Source organism: Pelophylax lessonae, assembly GCF_965119305.1.
Source record: "Pelophylax lessonae genome assembly, chromosome: 6".
NCBI classification, from domain to species: domain Eukaryota; kingdom Metazoa; phylum Chordata; class Amphibia; order Anura; family Ranidae; genus Pelophylax; species Pelophylax lessonae.
Genome location: NC_138773.1, coordinates 105,619,874 through 105,642,236, shown reverse-complemented (window position 1 = coordinate 105,642,236; position 22,363 = coordinate 105,619,874). Strand labels below are relative to the sequence as shown.

Sequence of the window (22,363 nt, the reverse complement as noted above, 5' to 3'; positions counted from 1 at the left end):
TACTGCCAAATAAAAAAGAAACCCTAAATAATAGGTGTAAATAAATGCAGCGCTCATATAATTAAAATTTTCGCTTATGTATCAAAAAAGTATAAATAAAGAATCAAGTGAATAATAGTAAATGATGTAGTCGAAAACTGTAGTAATGTAGTGTGACACCATATACACAGTGCAAGAAAAATTGGCCTTTATTAAGTTCATAAGAAACCAAAGGTGATCAGCAATGTGGGAACCTCCACCTTGATGTTCTTGCCTCCACCAAACAAAGAGTGCAAACTCACCAAGTCGATTTAAATCACTAGTAAAACGCTTGATTTAATTCAACTCGATTTAAATCATCATTTTTAAAGAGCAACTGTCATCTCTGTCCCGCAGCGGCTCCTCCTCTGAACTGCTGTTGACTCACCCACAGTCCCATTTACTTTAATGGGACGGTTGGTGATGCGGCAGTGACACAAGGTAAGGGACGTGGCGGCAGAAGGTGAGTGGATGCCCGCTAACAGGCGCTGCCATAATGGATCTGAAATGACAGGTGCTACTTAAATGTAAGGACTTATTCTTGCTGTTAATTAGAATCTTTAATATTTGCAAACAAAATTAAGGTTTCCTATTTACAATAAGCGGTCAGGGTAGTAAACCAGCGATATCAGAACCGATTCAATAATACAGTTTGTAGTGTACATAGATTTGCAAAACAATGGGATAAAGGAATATTCCTGAACTTTGTTTTATCTCATGGTTACTGTGAAATTGTGCAAATGCATTAATGTAGTGCATGTTATCTCTGCTTGCAGAGCTTGGATTCATTGAATGAGTTTACCAAAAATGTAAATATTGCAGAATATACATCCTCATGCTATATAACTAAGCTCCATTTCATGCTGAATAAACGAAATAATAATGTATCTTAAATAGAAAACTATCTTTAGATAGATTTTTACTTCAAAAGCATTTTATTAAAATAAATTTGATAAAAATAAAAAAAAATCAGATTTAAATAATAAAAAAAAATCTGATTTATTTTATCCTCTGAATTTTATTTTTTTTTAAAACGAACACCTGAAAGAAAAACACATAATGAGCTAGTATGCATTGCATACTAGGTCATTATGAAATACTTACCTAAGAGCGAAGCCCCGAAGTGCCGACCGCTCACCTCTCTCATGGGTGACATGTTGTGTCGCCCTTCTTCCGGGTTTGCGGCATCCGGCCATCTGATTGGCTGGAGCCGCAATGACATCACTCCCGCGCATGTGCGCGGGAGCCGACGGTAACGGCACGGGGCTCTGAAGGAACGGCACGAGCGGCCGTTCCTTCAGAGCGCATGCGCCAGTGATGTCACTGGCTGCATGCAAAGTAAATATCTCCTAAACGGTACATGTTTAGCAGATATTTACAGTACCTATAGGTAAGCCTTAATATAGGCTTACCTATAGGTACAAGTTGCAGAGGAGGGTTTACTTCCTCTTTAAGTGCTCATTTATATGGGATTAAAATTCATGCAGAGCGCACTAGATCTTTTGTTTTGTTTTTCATTTGGAATCACCATATGCTATCTGTTCGGCCCCTTTCACACAGGCTTTCCGATCCGGTCCGCCTGTCAGTTTTTCAGGTGGACCTGATCGGATGCTCCATGCAGTCCTATGGAGCAGCGGATGTCAGCGGTGACATCCCTGCCGACACCTGCTGCTATCTGATCCGATCCTGTCTGTGAAATCCGGACAGATGAAAACCCTATTTTCCATCCGTCTGGAGGATCGGATAAGATCGGATGAAAACAGACAGGCGGTCCATTATCATGTACACAGAGCATAGACTGAGCTGTTATCCGCCTCCTCAGCGGGGATCAGCGGATCGATCCCCGCTGAGCAAAACGGACTACGTCGGGCGCACCGCCCGCTTGAAAGGAGCCTTCCCATGACTGAGAGCTGACAGGAGAATATTGGCGATAAGGCGAGACAGATTGTTGCAGAGACCTAACATTATCCTTAGAAGGGAACAGCTGATTATGACCCATTGGTGAAACAGGGGTCATAATGTGAGGCGAGCGTTTAGCTCTCACAGGTGGAGGATTGACACACACACTTTTTGGATTTTTTTCATTCACTTCACAATGAATCCACACTTGGATGAGATTATTTTTTGTTTGGATTTATAATTGGCTCATTGGAGTAGATTTGTGGACTATTTGTACATCATCATACTAAATTAGTTTATGGACACATTGTACTTTATGTGTAGATCAGTTTTCATTGTATGTAATTTTGAACTTTAGGGGATTTTTTACATATTGGACTTAAAGTGGATTTCCACCCTAAAATGTAACTTCGGTCCATCTTCTTGCTCCGGGTCACCTGAAAAACAAATGGATAATCGCAATTTTTTTTTACTTACCTTGTTTTAGAAGATAATATACTCACCTTACTTCTTCTTCCTCCCTCGGCGGCCGTCGTCCCTTCCTGGCTTGCAATGATTCCTGGGAGCTGAACGTCATCGCTCCCAGGAATCAATGCGCCTGCACCGGCCCCGACGTCAGTTCCGGTGCAGGCGCGTCATACCTTGCTAAACAGCTTCTGGGCATGCCCAGAAGCTGTGCAGGGATGACGCTGCATCCCCGGAAGTGACGGCGGGGCCGGTGCAGTGCATCGTGGGACGGAAGAGGACGGAAGAGGACGGAGAAGAGGATCACGCTGGCTTCAGCTGCCCACACCTGAGATGGCAGCGCTGGACAATACATTTTCAGGGTAAGTATTTCTTCTAAAAAGGTAAGTGCAACCCGGGACAGTTCAGAGGCTATCCATTGTGGAATGCACTAGCCCTGACTGTCCCGGGGGTATTTTTATGTATTTTTTTTGTTTTAGGTGGAACTCCGCTTTAACCTATTTATTTTAATAGGTTTTTACAGGAGTTGCACTATATAAAAAGGTAATATGGGGAGTTTACAGTTTTGTGTCAGCTGCAACTGGAGATATTAGATATATTAACAGTCGGTGTGTGATAATAGGGTTGCGCTAATTGTATATTGACTATTTCAGTGCAGAATCTATCCACTTTGGTGAGTATGTGAAATTATATACAGCCAATTGTAATCAAACTTTATGTGCATCAATAAAATAAAAAACAGATATGTGCAGCAATATAAACAACCAAGGCCACCTATTGTGTGATATTAAAGTGAATCAACAAAAACAAAGTCCCAAAACCATTCTTGTAATGAGCCAAATTGCAATATGTGCTCCTCTCTTTTATATAAAGGAAACCTCCACCTTCAAACATTATGTACCTCCACTCATGTTCTAGATAAATGCTTGCTCATTTATTGACTGCTTAACTCAAAAGAGGTCATCAATAACATTGGAAGGGTAGCATCAACTTCTCCTTATAGCTCGCTGCAATGGAAGATACCATGGAGTTTATTTACTAGAGCTAGAGAGTGCAAAATTAGTCGCAATTCTGCATATAAAACCTCAGCTTGTTCAATTAAGCTTTGGCAATAAAACCCGGAAGCTGATTGGTTTCTATGCAGAACTGTGACTAATTTTGATTTCTCTAGCTTTAGTAAATAAACTCCCATGTGTCACTCCTCCTCCAGGTCAGAGAAAACTCCAAATCCTCTTATCCCTTCTCAGGGGTTTAGGCTGCGTGAGCTCAAACAGGAAAAGCTTGTTAATTAATTAGAGAAAACGACTGCACTCACATGTAAAACAGTGTAGATCACTCAGCATCCACTAGTTCTATAATGATTTCCTGACCAAGTATAGCTATCTTAATCCCCCCGGGTGTGGTATGGTATTTTCCATTGCGGCGGGCTATAAGGAGAAGTTGAAACTACCCTTCTGATGTGATTTATGGCCTCCAGCAAGTTAAAAGGCCAATAAATGAGAGTAAGCATTTAGCTATAACACTTGCCATTTTTATCCAAGGTACACTTTAAAGATCATGAAACTCCACAAACTAGTCTTATAATAAGAAGACATTAGAACTAAGTGAGCATCACAGAAACATAGGGCCTAAACACCCAGTAAAATCACCAATAGAGCAGGTAACTAACACCAAGAAACAAAAACGATACCGTTGTAGATAAATATAACAGAGATTTTACAATACCATTATAATGTTGTGCCCATTTTTTATTATCAGCCAGATCCTGGTAGCTAACATATGGATAAAGCGATTGTGGAAAACAATAAAAGTATATAAAAATAAATATTCACCTGTTGGACGAGAGAACCATTTCAGAGGAATAACAGAATCAACCAAGCAACCTCCCCCAGACACCCAGGTCCATAAGGGATATAAATCATTTGCAAAAGGTTCCTCGGCTCCTGTGGAGAAAGGCTCCAATAATGATAGGCTGGGTTTGTCATCAGAAGGTTGGAGTGCATTAATTTTAGCTTCTGCCAGATCAATACTGCTCCACTGGGGAGCCCTGGTCATTCTAGAATTTGTGGAAGGTTCAGTAGGTGATTCAGTATTTAGGCTGTTTCCTTCTTGGGGGTCAGAAGAGGGAACTGTGCTTGGTTTTTCAGTTTGTTCGTCAGGAATTGGACTTGTGACCTCTTGGACTTCAGATGTGTTGAGCTTCAGCTCCTGTGCAAGAGTGTGTTCAGCATCCGAGTCTACATCTGATGGGATGGTGGAATCAGACTGATCCTTGACTTCATCTCCAAAAAAACAGCCAGCACTAAAACATTAAACAAATAAATCACTTCATGAGGCCAAATTCCCTATACACAGCCCAATCTAAATCAATGCAGAGTGATCTTTGTATAATGCTATCCATACAAACAACAATAACATATTTGATTCAACAATGGTTTCATAAAAGAACTGCCTCATTCAAAAGCTGATTTCATTAAATAAACTTTGCAAAATGTGCAACAAGCTTGCTCATTAATCCCTAGCCTTTTTGTAAAGGGAAGCAGCTCACATCCTGCGTATAACACAGAGGGTTCTCCCACCCTCTATTATCCTTCAATGATTGGGACACAACCTAATACATTTAGGACACCTTAACTTGCTGTATAAACTGCTCTAATGTATACAGTATGTCTACAAGGTCTTGGGGGTTGATATTCATAGTTAGTGGCTCCCCTTGAACACTGACTGCACATAGTTAAAGTGGTTGAAAAGTCAGAAGGTTTTATAACATCATGCATTCTTTGCATGACGGTAAAAAACCTTCTGTGTGTTGCACCTCCCACAGCACTCCCTAATACTCACCTGAGAGCCCCCTTTCGATCCAGCGATGAGCACAGGAGCCTGGGCTGTCCCTGGACTTCCTCTCCTCATTGGCTGAGACACGACAGCAGGAGCCATTGGCTCCCACTGTTGTCAATTATAGCCAGTGGGCCAATGAGGAGAGTGCGGGGGTGAGTCCGAGCTGCAAGTCTATGTGTCTTATGGATGCATAGAGCGGGGCTCGGGAGCGAGCATGCACCAGTACCTCCATAGCAAACAACTTGCTATTGGGGGCACTGGTGAAGGGGGAAGAGTCAGGAGCGTCGACAGGGGACACGGGAAGAAGAGGATTGGGGCTGCTCTGTGCAAAACCACTAACAGAGCAGGTAAGTATGACATGCTTGTTTTTTTTTTTTTTTTAAGCTGAAGCTTTAATACCACTTTAAGACTAAATATGTGTCTTTACTTTGAAAATGTATTTTGGATGGCTGGAGTCTACACACGGACAGTTAAGTGTCATTTAAAACATTAGAAGTGCTTCAGATTGTGACTATTCCACTTGAGTGAACAAAGACAGACATGTTTTTTAGGTTAATATCATGGTAAAATGTTAGTAAACATGCTGGGCTGCAACAGGCAGGTGATATGCTTCCAGACAATAAATACATGTTCTGTTTGTGTATCGGTTATCGGTAGAAGGTTTTCTCTTGAAGTGATATTTAAGACTAAGTTTTTCCTTCTTAAAATTCTTGCTGTACTACTGTAGGTCTCTGTCATTGTATTCATTATTATGCATCATTTGCCCAGATGCATTGTGTACGACTACTGTTGACCTGCTTTGAAGATCTAATAAACAGATTAAACATAACATAAAAAACATGATACACTTACAGACGCGCTGCAACAACATTGCACAAAGTGATCTTTTCTCCTCTTTTTTGATGGTCCCATGCAAGTGATTTCCGCTTTTCCTTCCTTTTAAGTGCCCCCATAGTAAGCGCTGTGCTTGGGGACACCCATGCGAGCTTGCTCCCAAGCCGGCTGTTTGTCCCATAGACAAACACAGCGAGGGTCAGCCCCGAAACCCAGTCCCTCCTCACAGGATTTTACTGACAGCAGCAGGAGTGAATTCAAGAATAGAGGAGGTAAAAGGAAAAAAAACACCTAGACTTTAAAACTACATTTAATTGCCCAGCCTATCCATATATGATATAGCGCTTTCAAACACGCGCTGCTGATTCTAAAACAAGAGGTTAATAGCAGAGGAAAATGGATGTGGGGGCCTCAAAGTGAATCATGACCAACTTGAAAGTCTTCCTCTGGAGAAATGTACACATTTAGACTCCCCGTTAGCTTAATAATCTCAAATACGCCCTCTAGAACCAGGTAGGTGCTTAAAAAAAAGGAAACCTCCAAAAAAAGATAGCTCCTCCCCCCTCTAATTTATAAACAGCCCTGTAACAAATGAGGGCCTCCAAGGTAAAACTGGAAGGCCATATACAGCCCCTAGATCACCAGATGAACATTACTGGTCTACGATCTTCAGATTTACTTATGCAGACATAAAACACTACTACATGCAAATACAAGCACTTGGTTTCACTTAAAAGATAAGAGAAAATGAGTTATCACCTTAGTAAGCTAGAGACACTTCCAGAGTTTGACCTTTCATTTTCCCGACTGACCACAACAGCTTTCCACATTTTTCCACTGAGCTCACTCGGGGTGACTCCTTGGCGGAAATACACTGCTCTGTCATCATATCCAATTCCCCAGACCTGAATTGGATAAAAAAGAATAAAAATAAAGCACTTATATGAGAATATCCAGACAATAGGTGTTTTTTAGCCAACGTATTACATGCATTAGTAATCTGCAAATAAATGGCTGCAAGAAGAACTTTTATATTAGGTACCTGATCATTCAGTCCCACACTCAACATAGCCATTTCTCCCACCATCTCAATCCAGCTAGTGCCACAAGGGTTGTGTGAGTTAACTCCCCTTCTGAACCACACCTGGATGGGAATAAATCAACAGATCTGAGGTTAACAAAGAGTTATGATAACAGTATATCTATATATTACTATTGTGAATGGGCTTGTAGAAATGTCCAAGAAGTAGGATAGTCAAGTCAGCAATGATCGCTGCTAGAAGTGTGAACATTTTCTTAATGGAGCATCTTAGAATTTGGGGCTTTTGGGGCACTAGGCACGTGCAATGTAGTCCTACAACCAGTTTAGAATTTTTACATTACCTACAGATGTGCTCATTCCATCACATATCCAGAAACGAAGGGATTATTCCCTACAGTATTTCAGGGTGGTAGATAGAGACAGGCAAATAATTTATTTTTACACCAACTGTACATCCAGAACCTCTGTTGTAAAATTCAGATACATCTAAATATTACAGAGCCAGTTATCGCAAATGGCATACAGCTCTTTTAGGCTTGCTGGCCAGCAACTGTGCAGTTTACAAAAAAAAATGACTTCTATGAAGAAAGGCTTTTAAAGCAATGAGAACGTATAACCCAGAAGACTGGTGAGGAGGGACTAAAGGAACCAAAAATTTCCTCCAAAAATCTATTGAGTAAGACAAAAGAGCTGCTGTAAGAAGGCTCTATTGTTCTGTGCACTGATGACTGGTGCACTAGAGTGATCCTGCTGATTGCAGCTCATCTCGGATCATTATTGGTTTATGAAACTGAGATGATCGGGGGAGAACATGTTCTTCGCTGATCATCTACGCACACGGAGAATCTGTCATTGACTGACACAGAAACGGTCAGTTTATGAAGCTGCGATCTCCGCACTTCCCTGGCGATCTGTGCCAGAATTCACACTCCCAGATTCACCATCTCAGAGGTAGAGAATTGGGGAGAGAAGACGGAATCAGGGGAGAACTGAGGGGGGGAAGAAGGAAGATTATTGACTACCTTCTTCCTCAATCAGACCCCCCAACATAGTAAACATGTCCCCCAGCCATATTTATGTATGTGTATATATATATATATATATATATATATATATATATATATATATACACAGTAAAACCTTGGTTTGAGAGTAACTTGGTTTGAGAGCGCTTTGCAAGACAAGCAAAATTTTCAAATAAATTTTGACTTGGTTTACAAGCGATGTCTTGATATACAAGTAGCCTCAAGTCACAGCTGAGTATAAAAGAGAAGAGAGGCGCCTCTAAGTGTAGCAATATGGTTACATTTAATGAAGGTACAACATTTAGCAACTCACATAGTTGATGATTGGAACAGGCACATCTAAGGATGCAGGCATCAGGGGTAAAGCTGTCCACATAGGACCATCCTCCGCATCGCCATCTACGTCATCCCTTCCATGTTGCCCCTCGCTTTCAGATCGCTTTACTGCAGGGTGGTCTTCCCGGTCAGGATTACAGACTGGCAGCCGGCGGTGCAGAAGATAGTCTATGTGGACAGCTTTACCCCGGATGCCTACATACTTAGATGTGCCTGTTTTATTCATCAACCTTGTGAGTTGCTAAATATTGCACCTTCATTAAATGGAACCATATTGCTACACTTAGAGGTGCCACTCTTCTCTTTGATACTCTGTAGCTCCTGCTGGATTTTGCTTCTAATCCCGTTGTGGAAGCGGCTATTTGTGGATGGACATTTTATGGTTATATAACCTATCGCAATGCTATAATCTTTTTATATGGACTATAAATTGAAGGATTTATGAATGAATGGTTGTGGAACGAATCATCTGAGTTTCCATTATTTCTTATGGGGAAATTCGCTTTGATATAAGAGTGCTTTGGATTACAAGCATGCTTCCGGAATGAATTATGCTCGCAATCCAAGGTTTAACTGTATATATACACACACACATATATATCTTTAATGTGTGATATATATATACATATATATATACATATATATATATATATATATATATTGTGACAGGAAGTCAGGTAAATCTGGGGATGTAGTCACAGAGAGGAGACACATTCCCACCTGGTTTGGAAAGTTCACCAATTACTATTGGGTGTCGGCTGAAGAGAGAGCCAGCAGGAAGTTGAAAGGCCTTCAGCTGTTCGGAATGAGGAAATGAAGGCCTCTATAATTTGTCCAAAGGAAGTCTCAGGATTGCTGCCTCCTGTCGCCGTGTGGGCTGGGAGAGGAGGACAGACAGACGTGTGCCCCCTGAAAGCTGTGTGAGCATGGGGAAGACCTCCTAAAGCGATGTGAAGCTGAGGAGGGTAACAAGTGTGAAGACTACTTGAAGTGAGGTCTTGGATCGTTTCTAGGTGAAAAGAAACCAATGGACATTTCCTGTGTGAAGGGGAAATTAACCAGTTGTGAAGACTTCTCAAAGGTGAGAAAACAAACTATTTCTATGTGGAAGAAATAAAGGAATGTTTGCCATGTGAAGAGACAAGCAAGGGGACATTCTCATTGTGAAGAGTAAAGGGACCTGTTAAATGAACATGTGCTGTGTGAAGAGATAAAACATGGACTGTTGAGTATCCGCTGTAGGATAAGAAAGTCAGCCCAACAGTAGGTTGGGGACAGACTCTTAGGTAGGTTCCAGTGTGAGAAGGTAGCCTTCTGGTTTTGACGCTTGCAGTCTGGTGAAGAAAAATGCATTAATAAACCAAACTGTTGTTTGCAAGCACTTCTCGGCTATCTTCTTGTGAAAACGCACCCCCCAAGGGGTCATCCACGCCTACCACTGAGTGAATCCCTTACAATATATATATATATATATATATATATATATATATATATATATATACAGTGGGTACGGAAGGTATTCAGACCCCCTTAAATTTTTCACTCTTTGTTATATTGCAGCCATTTGCTAAAATCATTTAAGTTCATTCTTCTTCCTCATGAATGTACACATAGCACCCCATACTGACAGAAAAACACAGAATTGTTGACATTGTTGCAGATTTATTAAAAAAGAAAAACTGAAATATCACATGGTCCTAAGTATTCAGACCCTTTGCTGTGACACTCATATATTTAACTCAGGTGCTTTCCATTTCTTCTGATCATCCTTGAGATGGTGCTACACCTTCATTTGAGTCCAGCTGTGTTTGATTATACTGATTGGACTTGATTAGGAAAGCCACACACCTGTCTATATAAGACCTTCCAGATCACAATGCATGTCAGAGCAAATGAGAATCATGAGGTCAAAGGAACTGCCTGAAGAGCTCAGAGACAGAATTGTGGCAAGGCACAGATCTGGCCAAGGTTACAAAAAGATTTCTGCTGCACTTAAGGTTCCTAAGAGCACAGTGGCCTCCAAAATCCTCAAATGGAAGACGTTTGGGACGACCAGAACCCTTCCTAGAGCTGGCCATCCGGCCAAACTGAGCTATCGGGGGAGAAGAGCCTTGGTGAGAGAGGTAAAGAAGAACCCAAAGATCACTGCAGTCAGGAGATGGGAGAAAGTTGTAGAAAGTCAACCATCACTGCAGCCCTCCACCAGTCGGGGCTTTATGGCAGAGTGGCCCGTCGGAAGCCTCTCCTCAGTGTAAGACACATGAAAGCCCGCATGGAGCTTGCTAAAAAAACACCTGAAGGACTCCAAGATGGTGAGAATTAAGATTCTCCGGTCTGATGAGACCAAAATAGAACTTTTTGGCCTTAATTCTAAGCGGTATGTGTGGAGAAAACCAGGCACTGCTCATCACTTGTCCAATACAGTCCCAACAGTGAAGCATGGTGGTGGCAGCATCATGCTGTCGGGGTGTTTTTCAGCTGCAGGGACAGGACGACTGGTTGCAATCGAGGGAAAGATGAATGCGGCCAAGTACAGGGATATCCTGGACAAAAACCTTCTCCAGAGTGCTCTGGACCTCAGACTGGGCCGAAGGTTTACCTTCCAACAAGACAATGACCCTAAGCACACAGCTAAAATAATGAAGGAGTGGCTTCACAACAACTCCGTGACTGTTCTTGAATGGCCCAGCCAGAGCCCTGACTTAAACCCAATTGAGCATCTCTGGAGAGACCTAAAAATGGCTGTCCACCAACGTTTACCATCCAACCTGACAGAACTGGAGAGGATCTGCAAGGAGGAATGGCAGAGGATCCCCAAATCCAGGTGTGAAAGACTTGTTGCATCTTTCCCAAAAAGACTCCTGGCTGTATTAGATCAAAAGGGGGCTTCTACTAAATACTGAGCAAAGGGTCTGAATACTTAGGACCATGTGATATTTCAGTTTTTCTTTTTTAATAAATCTGCAACAATGTCAACAATTCTGTGTTTTTCTGTCAGAATGGGGTGCTATGTGTACATTCATGAGGAAGAAGGATGAACTTAAATGATTTTAGCAAATGGCTGCAATATAACAAAGAGTGAAAAATTTAAGGGGGTCTGAATACTTTCCGTACCCACTGTATATATATATATATATATATATATATTTATGTAGGGGGACTAATTATTTTAATAACATTAGGTGAGGGGGGGGTCAAATGCACGTGTACTCAGCAGTGATAATCTGTAATCTAATAAACAGGCACCAGTGATTTTCTCGTACTGTAATCTCGCTATGTCTCACGAGATTACAGGCGGCCCATTCACTTGTACACAAATCTCGGCCGTTTTCAGAGGAAAAACTTCTCTGTTCTCCCTGTGAGAACTGAAGTTCTCCGCTTCATAAACATGGTGCCAGAGGAGATAATTTTCCTCTGAGAACTGCTGAGAAGTGAACTTAGAAAAAAATTCTCAGTTTCATAAAGGCCAGTTCTGGATGCCTTTCTGCATGTGCTTTTTTTAACGTATTTTTGATGCGTTTCCAGGGGCATTCCAGATACTTTTTTTTTTTTTTTGGATTTCTGGTGCTTTTTACTGTATTCCAGTACAGTTCTGTGCAGGGAAAAAAATCACCATTTTGTACTTTTTTTCTGGAACTGAAAAGCACTGAAACGCACTGTAAATTATGCCATTGGAACCCATATAACCTACTTTCCATGCATTTTTGGATGCAAAAAAAAAAGCACACACTGCATGTGGTGTGAAAGGCCCTTCTATGTGTTTTTTCTGCATCCAAAACGCATTGAAAGTAGGTTACATGGTTTTCAATGGCATAGTTCACACCACTGCACGCAGTTCCAGCGTGTTCTGGTTCCAGAAAAAAAAAGTTGTTTTGTGCAGTTTTCCTGCACAGAACTGTACTGGAACACGGTAAAACGCATCAAAAATGCACCGGAACGAACCCACATCAAAAATGCCAAACCCAAATACAGTGAAAAAAAAAAAGCAGAAAAAAAGCATCTGGAATGCACCTGGAAACGCTTTAATAATGCAATAAAAATGCACCGGAACGCGTAAAAAAACAGTACAAACGTGCATGCAGAGACCCATCTAGAATGGATCTGGAGGATGTTTTTGTAAGTGTGAACTACTAGCCATTTTTGAGTTATACTTTCTGAACAGAATTAAAAAATTTGCACCGAAGACTTAATCTCCAGTAAAATTCTGCCATCCCATTTTCATAAAAGGTAGTGCTGTCTTGAAATCTAGCACAATTCATTGCGAACCAATATTTAGTAGAATACTGCACATAAATTCAGTAGGATTCAATTACATCATGAATAAAAGCCTAGAGAAGTCACACTGCCATTGTCCATTCTTAACAGGGAGCCCTCAGGAAACATTTCTAAACTTCCAACCACTATCTATTATCCATTGAACATTAACTTGTTGCAGCTCTGTACAGGAAGTACAAATTGATAAGGCAGGTCCACTTTTAGATCTGTTCCTCAAAAAACCATCTCAAATGTATGGCAATAAAGCATGTAGCCTTACTTTTCGTTCTTTTGTCACGGCCCATACTACGTTCACACCAACAGACACGTGCATGATCCCATCTCCAGGTGTTGGTGCTTCCACAATAGTCCAGGAATTACCTACCATTACAAAGAGATTATCAGAGAAAATTCACATAAACTGCACACAGTGCACACTGGGAGAACTACTGTACTGTCTCTTCCCCTCAATGTACAGGAAGAGGTTAAATGAACACTTTTAGAACCATCTTGTGTCACTTCCAGCAATGTTTGCTCTAAAATAGAATTGCCAATAGGATTCATAGTAGGCTTTTCTTCTGTATGTGATCATACATAAAGTATTAGATAACTCTGGTATAGTGGAAAAGCATAAAAAATAATTTAAAGCCCATTTCTGGGCAAAAATCGAAAATCCCCAACACCCCCCTAATCACATCCTTACACCCCACCACAATTTTTTTATGTTGAAAATTAAATTCTATACTCACCTAAGTCCGCTATCCATGTCCCTCATCTGTGCCATTTTTGGGTGCAACAGACAAGTAATCCAGCGATGCAGATATGACTGCCCATGCTGTTCCCCGCCATTTCCCTCGCACTGACATTTTTACTTCAGTTCCTCTTCTAAGTCCTATTAGGACCCTGATACTAGACAGCCAAAAGAAAGCGTACACAACACACAGGGTGTGACACTGACACCCAAATAAAGAACCCAACCTCCTTTTCTCTGTAGAAGAGAGAAGACTTGGGACTGGAATGTCATGTGACCAGGGAGTTAGGTAAATAAATGGGGTATTTAAGTAGGATTTTCTGTATTATACCGGTGATTAGTTAGAGGAGGGAGGGGGTGGGAGGACATGTGAGGTAAGAGAGGCAGCATGGAGAGTAGCTTTAAATTCCATAGATTATCAGAATTATGAAATGAATACATCTATCTTCTTTGCTCCTATGCTCATATATTTATATGCAGTCAAGTTTTATCTTTTATGTGCCTCCCCCTTTAATACATCATGCTAAATGATAGCAGAGCTTAAAGAAAACATTAGGGTTTGATTTACTAAAGGGAAATAGAAAGTTTTAGGGCGGCAACTACTAAGTGTTTTTTACAAGTGTTTACCAAGCTCACTATACGCTCTGTTGATTTTGTTATAGGTTTGATACCCAATAAGCCTGGAATTACTGGCTGTGTGAGCCATCTCCATATGTGGGCTAACCTGACCTGTTTTGGCTTCACCTTATTGTTGCATGGTCCGATATCTTCCAAGGAGGGTCAGTTTTGGGGTGCTCGCACTCCTGGTCCTCTTCCTTTTGGGCATGATACTGACCCTGGTCCACCATGTGATCGGTTAATACTGTCTAATCTTGTCAACAGATGGGTCGTTGGTGAGCATTAGATAATATGTGATAATATATGCATATATATGTATACATTGAGTATCTGTACTTCTATTTTTGTTTCTTTATGTATCTTTTCTATGAAGTTGGCCAATGTTAAAGGTCTCTGAAGAAGTACTACGTGAACATAATCCTTCTGCGAAATGCGTCAGCCCAATTGACCGACATTGTAGAGACCTTTACCTGTATCAGACTGTCTCTATTAACTCTATGAACTGAGATTTGTTGTCGTTTTTTAAAACTTATGATGTTCTTTATTAATTTTATCTATTTGTAAAATAAAATTATCATGGTTTATATTTAACTATCTGCTATGCTCACTGATTTGATACCTTACATCCTTTAGTCTCTATATATGGGGTAGGGACTCCTTTTGTTTGTTTCCCTTCCATATCTTTATTTCTTGCTATGTTTGACCATGAGTTGTGGATGAATAGGTATCTCTGGTACCAACACTTATTTATTTTTATCTTATTTATTTTTGCAAATAGAAAGTGCAGTTGCTCCAATGGTTAGTAAATGAGGTAAAGCTTCACTTTGCAAAGAATTCCCAGTCGCATGCAAGGAAAACAAAAATGATTATGGAAGTCAGCAGAGCTTCTGCTCATTTACCAAGCTCTGGAGTAACTGCGCTTGCAGATTGCACAGTCTATTTGCCTGTAGTAAATCAACCCCATAGCCTTATAAGTGTTTTTTGATGTTAATGAGTGGGATCAGTTTGATGTAAATTATTTTTAAGCATTGCAATAATAGTGTAAAATATGTGCACACTAAAAATACGCTATACTTTTCCTTTAGGGCAAATGTTTTAAATGTGAAACATGAAGTCACTATTGTAACATTTCCTGCCCCAATGATCAAACCGAAAAAAGGTAAAACCTCACTAACCAGGCATAGTAATACAAATCTGTTCTCACTGTTTCCCAACTCTACCAAAACTACAAAAAGGTTGGCTGGAGTTCCACTTCCAGTTTCAGTCCTCCCACAGTTTGGTCTTCCAGTAAAAAGGTGAAGGAGCCTTCATCATCTATGTGGAAATTGCTTCCACTCACAAGCTGTGGAAAGACTGAAACTCTGATGTGGAATGATCTACAATTTTGAATGGATGATCAACACCAGTATCAGAGTTCTACATGTGCCTGCTTCTAAATTAAGCTATATATAATTACCTTTAGGGCAGTTCCTGCTGATCCCTTCTCTCACAATTGCTTGGCCTTCCCAGAGAGCAGCCCACAAGAGGTCATACGGGCCACAACTGATCTGAATAACCTCGCTGGGAGTTTCTATTTCCAACCAAGATGAGCCCTCAGGATTGTCATGGCAAACATTTTCTCTGTACCAAACCTAAACACAAAATACGTTTTACTGGTACAAATATTCAGATTTTTTTCACACTAAAGTCTTCAACATGACCGTTGATCGCATGGACCAGAGTTTTGTCCTAAACTAAAGTAGAATTTTATGTTGATCAGCCGAGAATTGTTTCTTCAAATCAAGCCTACTTTTAGACTAAGACCCCATTCACACTACCGCGACTTGTCAGGTGACTGGTCAGCCTGACAAGTCGCGGTCCATTGTGTGCTACGGGAGCCGTTCTAATAGGAGCGACTCAAGTCGCTCCGACTTAGAAAAAGGTTCCTGTACTACTTCGGGGCGACATCAGAGCAATTTGCATAGACATTCATTATATGAAGTCTGTGCAAGTCGCGCGGAAGTCGCGGTGCACGCAACTTCACAGGTCGCCCCCAAAGTTGTGCCGCGTTAGTGTGAACCGGCACTAAGCCTGTAAAGAAAAGACATAAAGCAATAATAAAATCTCGTTTATTTTTTTGTTTAAAATAACAAACATGTTATACTTACCTTCTCTGTGCAATGGTTTTGCACAGAGCAGCCTGGATCCTCCTCTTCTCGGGCCCACACCAGTGCTCCTCTCTCCTCCTCCTGCAGGGTGCCCCCACAGCAAGCAGCATGCTCTGGGGGCACCCAAGCAGGCACGCCCTGGACCCACGGCTCTGTGTGTCCATTCTCCCACCCCCTCCATGTCCTGATTGACTCTATGGCTGTGATTGACAGCAGCGGGAGCCAATGGCTCCCCCTGCTGCCAAAAGCCAATAAGTATTAGGGGGGGCTGCTGCACACTGAAGGTGAAAAAGCTTGTGCCTTTACAACCACTTGAATGCTTGCCTGTCCCACTGCCTGCATCAATGACCTTTGTTTTGTTAAGGAGTTACTACTGCAGAAGACATCCAACACTCTTCTAGGTGAGCGGGACACTTGGTTACCCGCTGAGCAGAGTGGTTTGACCTGCTAGCCCCTAAAACACGGCTATGTTCTGGAGTGACATAGGGCCCGGCAGATCAAAGAGCACCCATGAAGACCTCCGACCACAAATGAAGACCAGACACTCCCAGAAGCGTCATTCTAGAGGAATCTTTAGCTCTTCAACAGAAACATAATCTGCAGTGTGGGCATGCAAAAAGTCTTCTTTACAGGCTGATTTTATTTTCTAGTTTTCATTCTTTTTTGCATAATCTATTTTTTTTTATATATAAAAGTTTTGTTTAGCAAAATAAAGAATTTGACAGATTACAAAGCCAAAACAGAATGTGTCAAACGTTCTGTCATTAAGGCCCGTCCACACTGGAGCGATCCGACTTCCAGGGGCGACCTCCGAGGTCGCGGTGCGAGCAGTGCGCCGCGACCACGGAGCGGCCGCCACGGACTTCATAACATTGAAGTCTATGACGGTCGCTCCGGGTCGCCCCAAAGAAGCTCCGGACCCTTTTTCTAAGTCGGAGCGACTTGTGTCGCTCCTATTAGAACGGGTCCGCAGCTTCCCTATGGAAGGTGACCTACGGCGACCCGTGAGGCGACCAGGTCGCCTCACAGGTCGCCCCAGTGTGAATGGGGACTCACACCATTGTATTGTAAAGCGTATAGAAATTACAAACAGTACATCGTAGGCTTTCTAGAGTGGATCATGTCAGTTATCTAAAGCATTTAAAAGCCTCAAGGATTGTATCATCATTAAAGTTACACTGAACATCATATTGTGTTTAAAGTATATCACACATGTATCATTGACACTTTGATACCACAGGAAGAAAAGAGAAAAAGGATACATCAATAAAAAACTAAGACACACCAAAAGGAACCAGACAAAAAGGATGGTACGGATTATACAATCTCTCGTTGATCTATAAAGTGACCGACTTTCTCAAAAATGTCTCTTTTATATGTGTGTTAAGCAAATAACTCTAGTTTAGAAGAGCTATATTAAACTTCAAAACCATCAAGCTCTGCTATGAGATTGCATCCTCAGTCATCGACTTACCATTTTTAAAGGAATAGTACATCCATACCGACCAGATGTCCTGGAATTTTTCTTGTGTATATCCAACTACTACAGGTGGTCCCTGGGTTACAAACAAGATAGGGACTGTAGGTTTGTTTTTAGGTCGAATTTGTTTGTAAGTCAGAACAGATACATTTTTTAAGTGTAACTCCAGCCAAAAGAATATTTTTTACGTTTTTTTGATAGCATAGGGAAGGGTTAACAACCCTGTACCATTTGTTTTGCTGTCTGTACCCCTGTTCAGAAGATTTCACCTCACTTTCTGTCCCTATGACAACTGTATTTTGAAAATTTTGGGTTGCTGTGGAAACAAGGATTAGTGATAAAACTTCAGTAGAGACACCTTTTTCCCATGAGAACTCCTACAGGAGTAAATTTCCCTTCCTAGGGCTAGATTTCTCCTCGCTTCCTGTTGTCTCCCTCTGTTTGTAAGTAGGAGTCATATGAAATTTTGATGTTTGTAACCCAGGGACCGCCTGTATATCCATCTCTCATGATTTTGTCCACTTCATTTTTCCAGTTTCAGATCGTAGGGCAGAGGTCCTTTCGCCAGAACTGGGGTACGAGGCTTTTCACTGCATTTAAAAGATTTGGTGTAACACTATTTTTATAAGCTTTTAAGGATGAGGGCACATCAAAAAACAGATAATGCAGGGGTGAGAACTGTGTAGGTCTGAGCGCGGTTTTTTGATTCCATGGAACAACTGCTTTCAAAAACTTCTGTAACTTGGGGCAGGACCACCATAGATGTGTAAAGGAGCCCTCATGTGGGCATTCCCTACAACAGACGAGGTTCAGACCTGGTTCTAGTTTTTATTCTAGTGACAGAATCCCTTTCAAGGAAAATTGTCATGCAAGAAACAAGCAGGCTGTTATTGCTAAACCCTTTCCTGCTGAAATTACGAACACTTACTTCCGAACTTTGCATCATCAACCTGGCACCAGTTTGTTTTGCTTGACTTTCTCAATCTGCATACTTGCTCTAGGCCACTGAAACGTTCCTCACTGTAATATACGTAATACACAAGATTTCAGCACTTACCTTTCCTTGCAAAGAAACTGTCCAGACAGACAATCGTCCAGTAGGTTCATCTGTGATCTCCCATCCTCCCACTGATATGTCGTTTAAAGGATCGGGTAGCTGCTTATTATCCATGTGGGATGGAATCTGAAACACATTTTAACAGCAGAGTAAGCTGCGGCTCCCAGAAACACCAGATAAATTATCTGCATGAAATTTGTTTGTTTCTCCATGTTTCTACTACATACTTTTGGGTAATTTGGTTGCATCCCACAGCTCACAGGTTAACTGGCCTTAATGTGGCATGGGTCTCTCTATGACTGTAGTACTTTGGACAAAAGACTGGAAGAATTGATGTAAAGGCCTTTATATAATCTGGATAGAATTGTGTAATATGCCGACACCATATAAATGTAGTCAACTAGTGAAAATGAACATTTCTAATCTGTGCATACTGTAAGTTCATGGGATGTAGGGTTGAATGACATTTTAGACATATTAGACAAGAAGGGGATTTACTAAAGACAAATAGACTGTGCACCTTGCAAGTGCAGATGCAGTAAAAGTGGTAAAGCTCTGCTGATTTTTCATCATCCAATCATATGCAATCAAAAAAGATGGATTTTTGACTTATCGTAAAATCAATTTCTCTGATGATCTTCATAACCATTGGGTTATACTGCCCCCTACAGGAGTAGGACACTAGGCAGAAAAAGAATTTGGCTATGCCTATGGGCAGTCCCAGGGGGTATACTCCCTCTCCCTGCTATAGGTACTCAGTTTTGTTACAAGTAGTGTAAGAAGAATTACAACTCCACATAGGGGTGGGTGCGGTGTCTGTCAATGAACACCAGAGAAATGGATTTTGTGGTAAATCCAATTTTCTCTTTCATTTATTGATGGACACAGCTCCTGATTCTTCTTAACCATTGGGACATCCCAAAGCAGTGTTAAATGTGAGGGGTGGGAACAGCAAAACAATTCCCCAGGCTAAACAGTAGCCAACCAGGCAACAGGAGCTCAACCAAAACCACTGGAGCCCACCTGAAAAAACAATACACCCTTAAAAGAGGATCAAGTCCTCTAAACAGCAGCCTCAAAAACCTTGCGGCCAAAAGGAAGAATCTGTAGATGCCAACACATCCACTTTATAGAACTTTTGGAAAGTGTGCACCAATTACCAGGGGGCCACCTTGCAAACCTGCATCTCTGATGCCTGATGATGGTAGGCCAAGAAAGCATTGAGCGCCCGAGTAGAGTGCGTCTTGAGAGGGAAAGGAGGAACCTGACCCTTGATGGAATAGGCCCGAATCCCCATCTGTCTGATCCATCTGGAAATGGTCGCAGAGGAAGCGGACAGCCCTTTCCGAGGCCCATCCGTGAGCACAAATAGGGAGTCAGACTTCCTAAAAGACTCCGTAGCTGCCAGGTACACCCTAATTGCCCGGGCCACATCTTAGGCATGCAAGGCAAGTTCCTTCGGATGTTTCGGCCTGGGACACAGGCAAGGCAACACAAGGTCTTCATTCAAATGAAAATCAGAGACAACCTTTGAGAGGAACGCTGTACAGGGGCGAAGAACCACCTTATCTCTGTGAATCACCAAGTAAGATAAATGACAGGATAAAGCTGCCACTTCCTACACCCTGCGCGCAGAGGGGATAGCCACCAAAAATGCCACCTTCTGAGACAGCATAAAAAAAAGGAATCTCCCGAAGCTTCTCAAAAGGAGGCTTCTAGATGACGGAAAACACCAAATTGAGGTCCCAAGGCGGCAGCGAGGACCACACTGGAGAAACCAAATGTCGGACACCCTGAAGAAAGGTACGCACCAGGGAGTGTGTGGCCAAGGGTCATTGGAAGAAGACTGCCAAAGCCGACACCTGGCCCTTGATGGTACTCGAGGCCAACTTCTGATCAACCCCCCATTGAAGGAAGTTAAAAATCTGAGCCACTGGGAAGGAGTTAGGGTGAACCCCAAGAGACTCACACCACACAATGTATGTCCTCCACGTACAATGGTAGATCTTCCTAGAAGTAGATTTCCTAACTTTTAACAGCGTTGGAATCACAGACTCAGATAAATCTCTATCCATTAGCATTTTTGCTGAGGACACCTCCCCAGCCAGACAGGCTGGCATCCATGAAGACCATTGTCCAATACAAGGGAAGGAAGTATTTGCCCAGCCAAAGCGCCGGAAAACAGAGCCACCATATCAGGAACTCCTTTGTTTCCCAGCTCAGCTGGATCTGATTGTCCAGAGGCTGCGGAGTCTTGCCTCATTTGGCCAGAATCTACCCTTGCGGGACAGCCTATGGAACTGTGCAAATGGAACCGCCTTGAAGGTAGACACCATCAGGCAAGTCTGCAGGGATGGTCATCTGCTGGACAACAGGAGACAAATTGCAGCCTGCAATGTCTGGAGTTTCTCCAGAGGAAGGAGCACTCTGGCTAAGGCCGAATCCAGAGTCAGACCCAGATAGTACAGCTTTGTGGACGGAACCAGAGGAGACTTCTGAAAATTAGGAATCCAGCCGAACTCCCTCAGAGTTCGTATGGTGATTTCCAGGTTTTCCACCAGAGCAGTAGTGGACTCCGCTTCCAAGTAGCCAAGAACCGCGAACCCCCGTTGGCCTAACAACACTAGCACAGGGCTAACACTTTTGTAAAGACCTGAGGAGCAGAGGCAAACCAAAGGGTAATGCCATAAACTGAAAATGCTTCTCTCCCACGGCAAAGCAGAGGAAGCGCTGGTGACACACATATTGGAATGTGAAGGTAAGCATTCTTGATGTCGATAGAGGCAAGAAAATCCCCCTGATGTAAGGATGCCACCACTATGCGAATGAACTTCATCCTGAATTTCTGCACCCACACAAAGCAGTTCAGCTCCTTGAGATCCAGGATTGGACGCACCTTGATTTCCTTCCTGGGAACTGTAAACAAGTTTGAGTAAAAACATTCCAAAGTCAGAACAGGGACAATCACCCCTTGAAGCAAAAGATTTTGTACAGCCCCAAAAAGACCCTGTAAACGGTCCAGGGGACAGGCGCAAGTTGGAAGAAAAGAACCTAGCCAGCGGACAAGAGTGAAACTTAATCTTGTAGCCGGACCAAACAACTTAGTGGACCCACTTGTCTTGCCTTGTCTGCGGGTCTGGAGAAGCCCACTCTTGGACCCACTTGTTTTGTACCAGGGAAGTCCATGGGTCCGGAAACCAAAGAAGACGTCCTCCCACCCCGATAAGGGTGAAGGCACACCTTCATGCTGTAGGAGTCTTGTCTGCGGGTCTAGAGAAGCCAGCTCTTGGCTTGCCAGACAAGGTTCGTTAAGATCCTCCAGAAGAGGCCCTGAAAGGCTTCGAGCCCTTGTCAGTCGACTCTGAGGTACGAAAAAAGTTCCTATGAGCCGAGAAGGAGGGCTCACGTCTAGGACGAGATTCCTTGCCCTTAGTAGCCTGCAGAGGAAAATTACTCTTTCCCCCTGTGGGACCTTTAATGATGTCATCCAGGGTAGCCCCAAGCAGGCGATTCCTTGAAAGGGGAGATCAGTCAAGGTCTTTTTAGAAGTCTGATCCACAGACCAGCATTTAGGCCAAAAGACACCCCGAAAGACCACT

At 42.3% G+C, this 22,363-nt stretch overlaps 1 protein-coding gene across 1 annotated transcript in view; it reads right to left on the bottom strand.

The window, feature by feature from the left end:
- The window catches only part of TECPR1 (tectonin beta-propeller repeat containing 1), a 163,510-nt gene that overhangs the window by 102,625 nt on the left and 38,522 nt on the right, over nt 1–22,363 (bottom strand). The window contains exons 5-10 of the mRNA XM_082260923.1: nt 18,765–18,890; nt 15,537–15,711; nt 12,992–13,092; nt 7,097–7,198; nt 6,814–6,959; nt 4,215–4,684 (exon numbers count right to left, since the gene is read on the bottom strand). Coding sequence (XP_082117049.1) covers nt 4,215–4,684; nt 6,814–6,959; nt 7,097–7,198; nt 12,992–13,092; nt 15,537–15,711; nt 18,765–18,890 — 1,120 coding nt within the window. The remainder of the gene's footprint in view (nt 1–4,214; nt 4,685–6,813; nt 6,960–7,096; nt 7,199–12,991; nt 13,093–15,536; nt 15,712–18,764; nt 18,891–22,363) is intronic.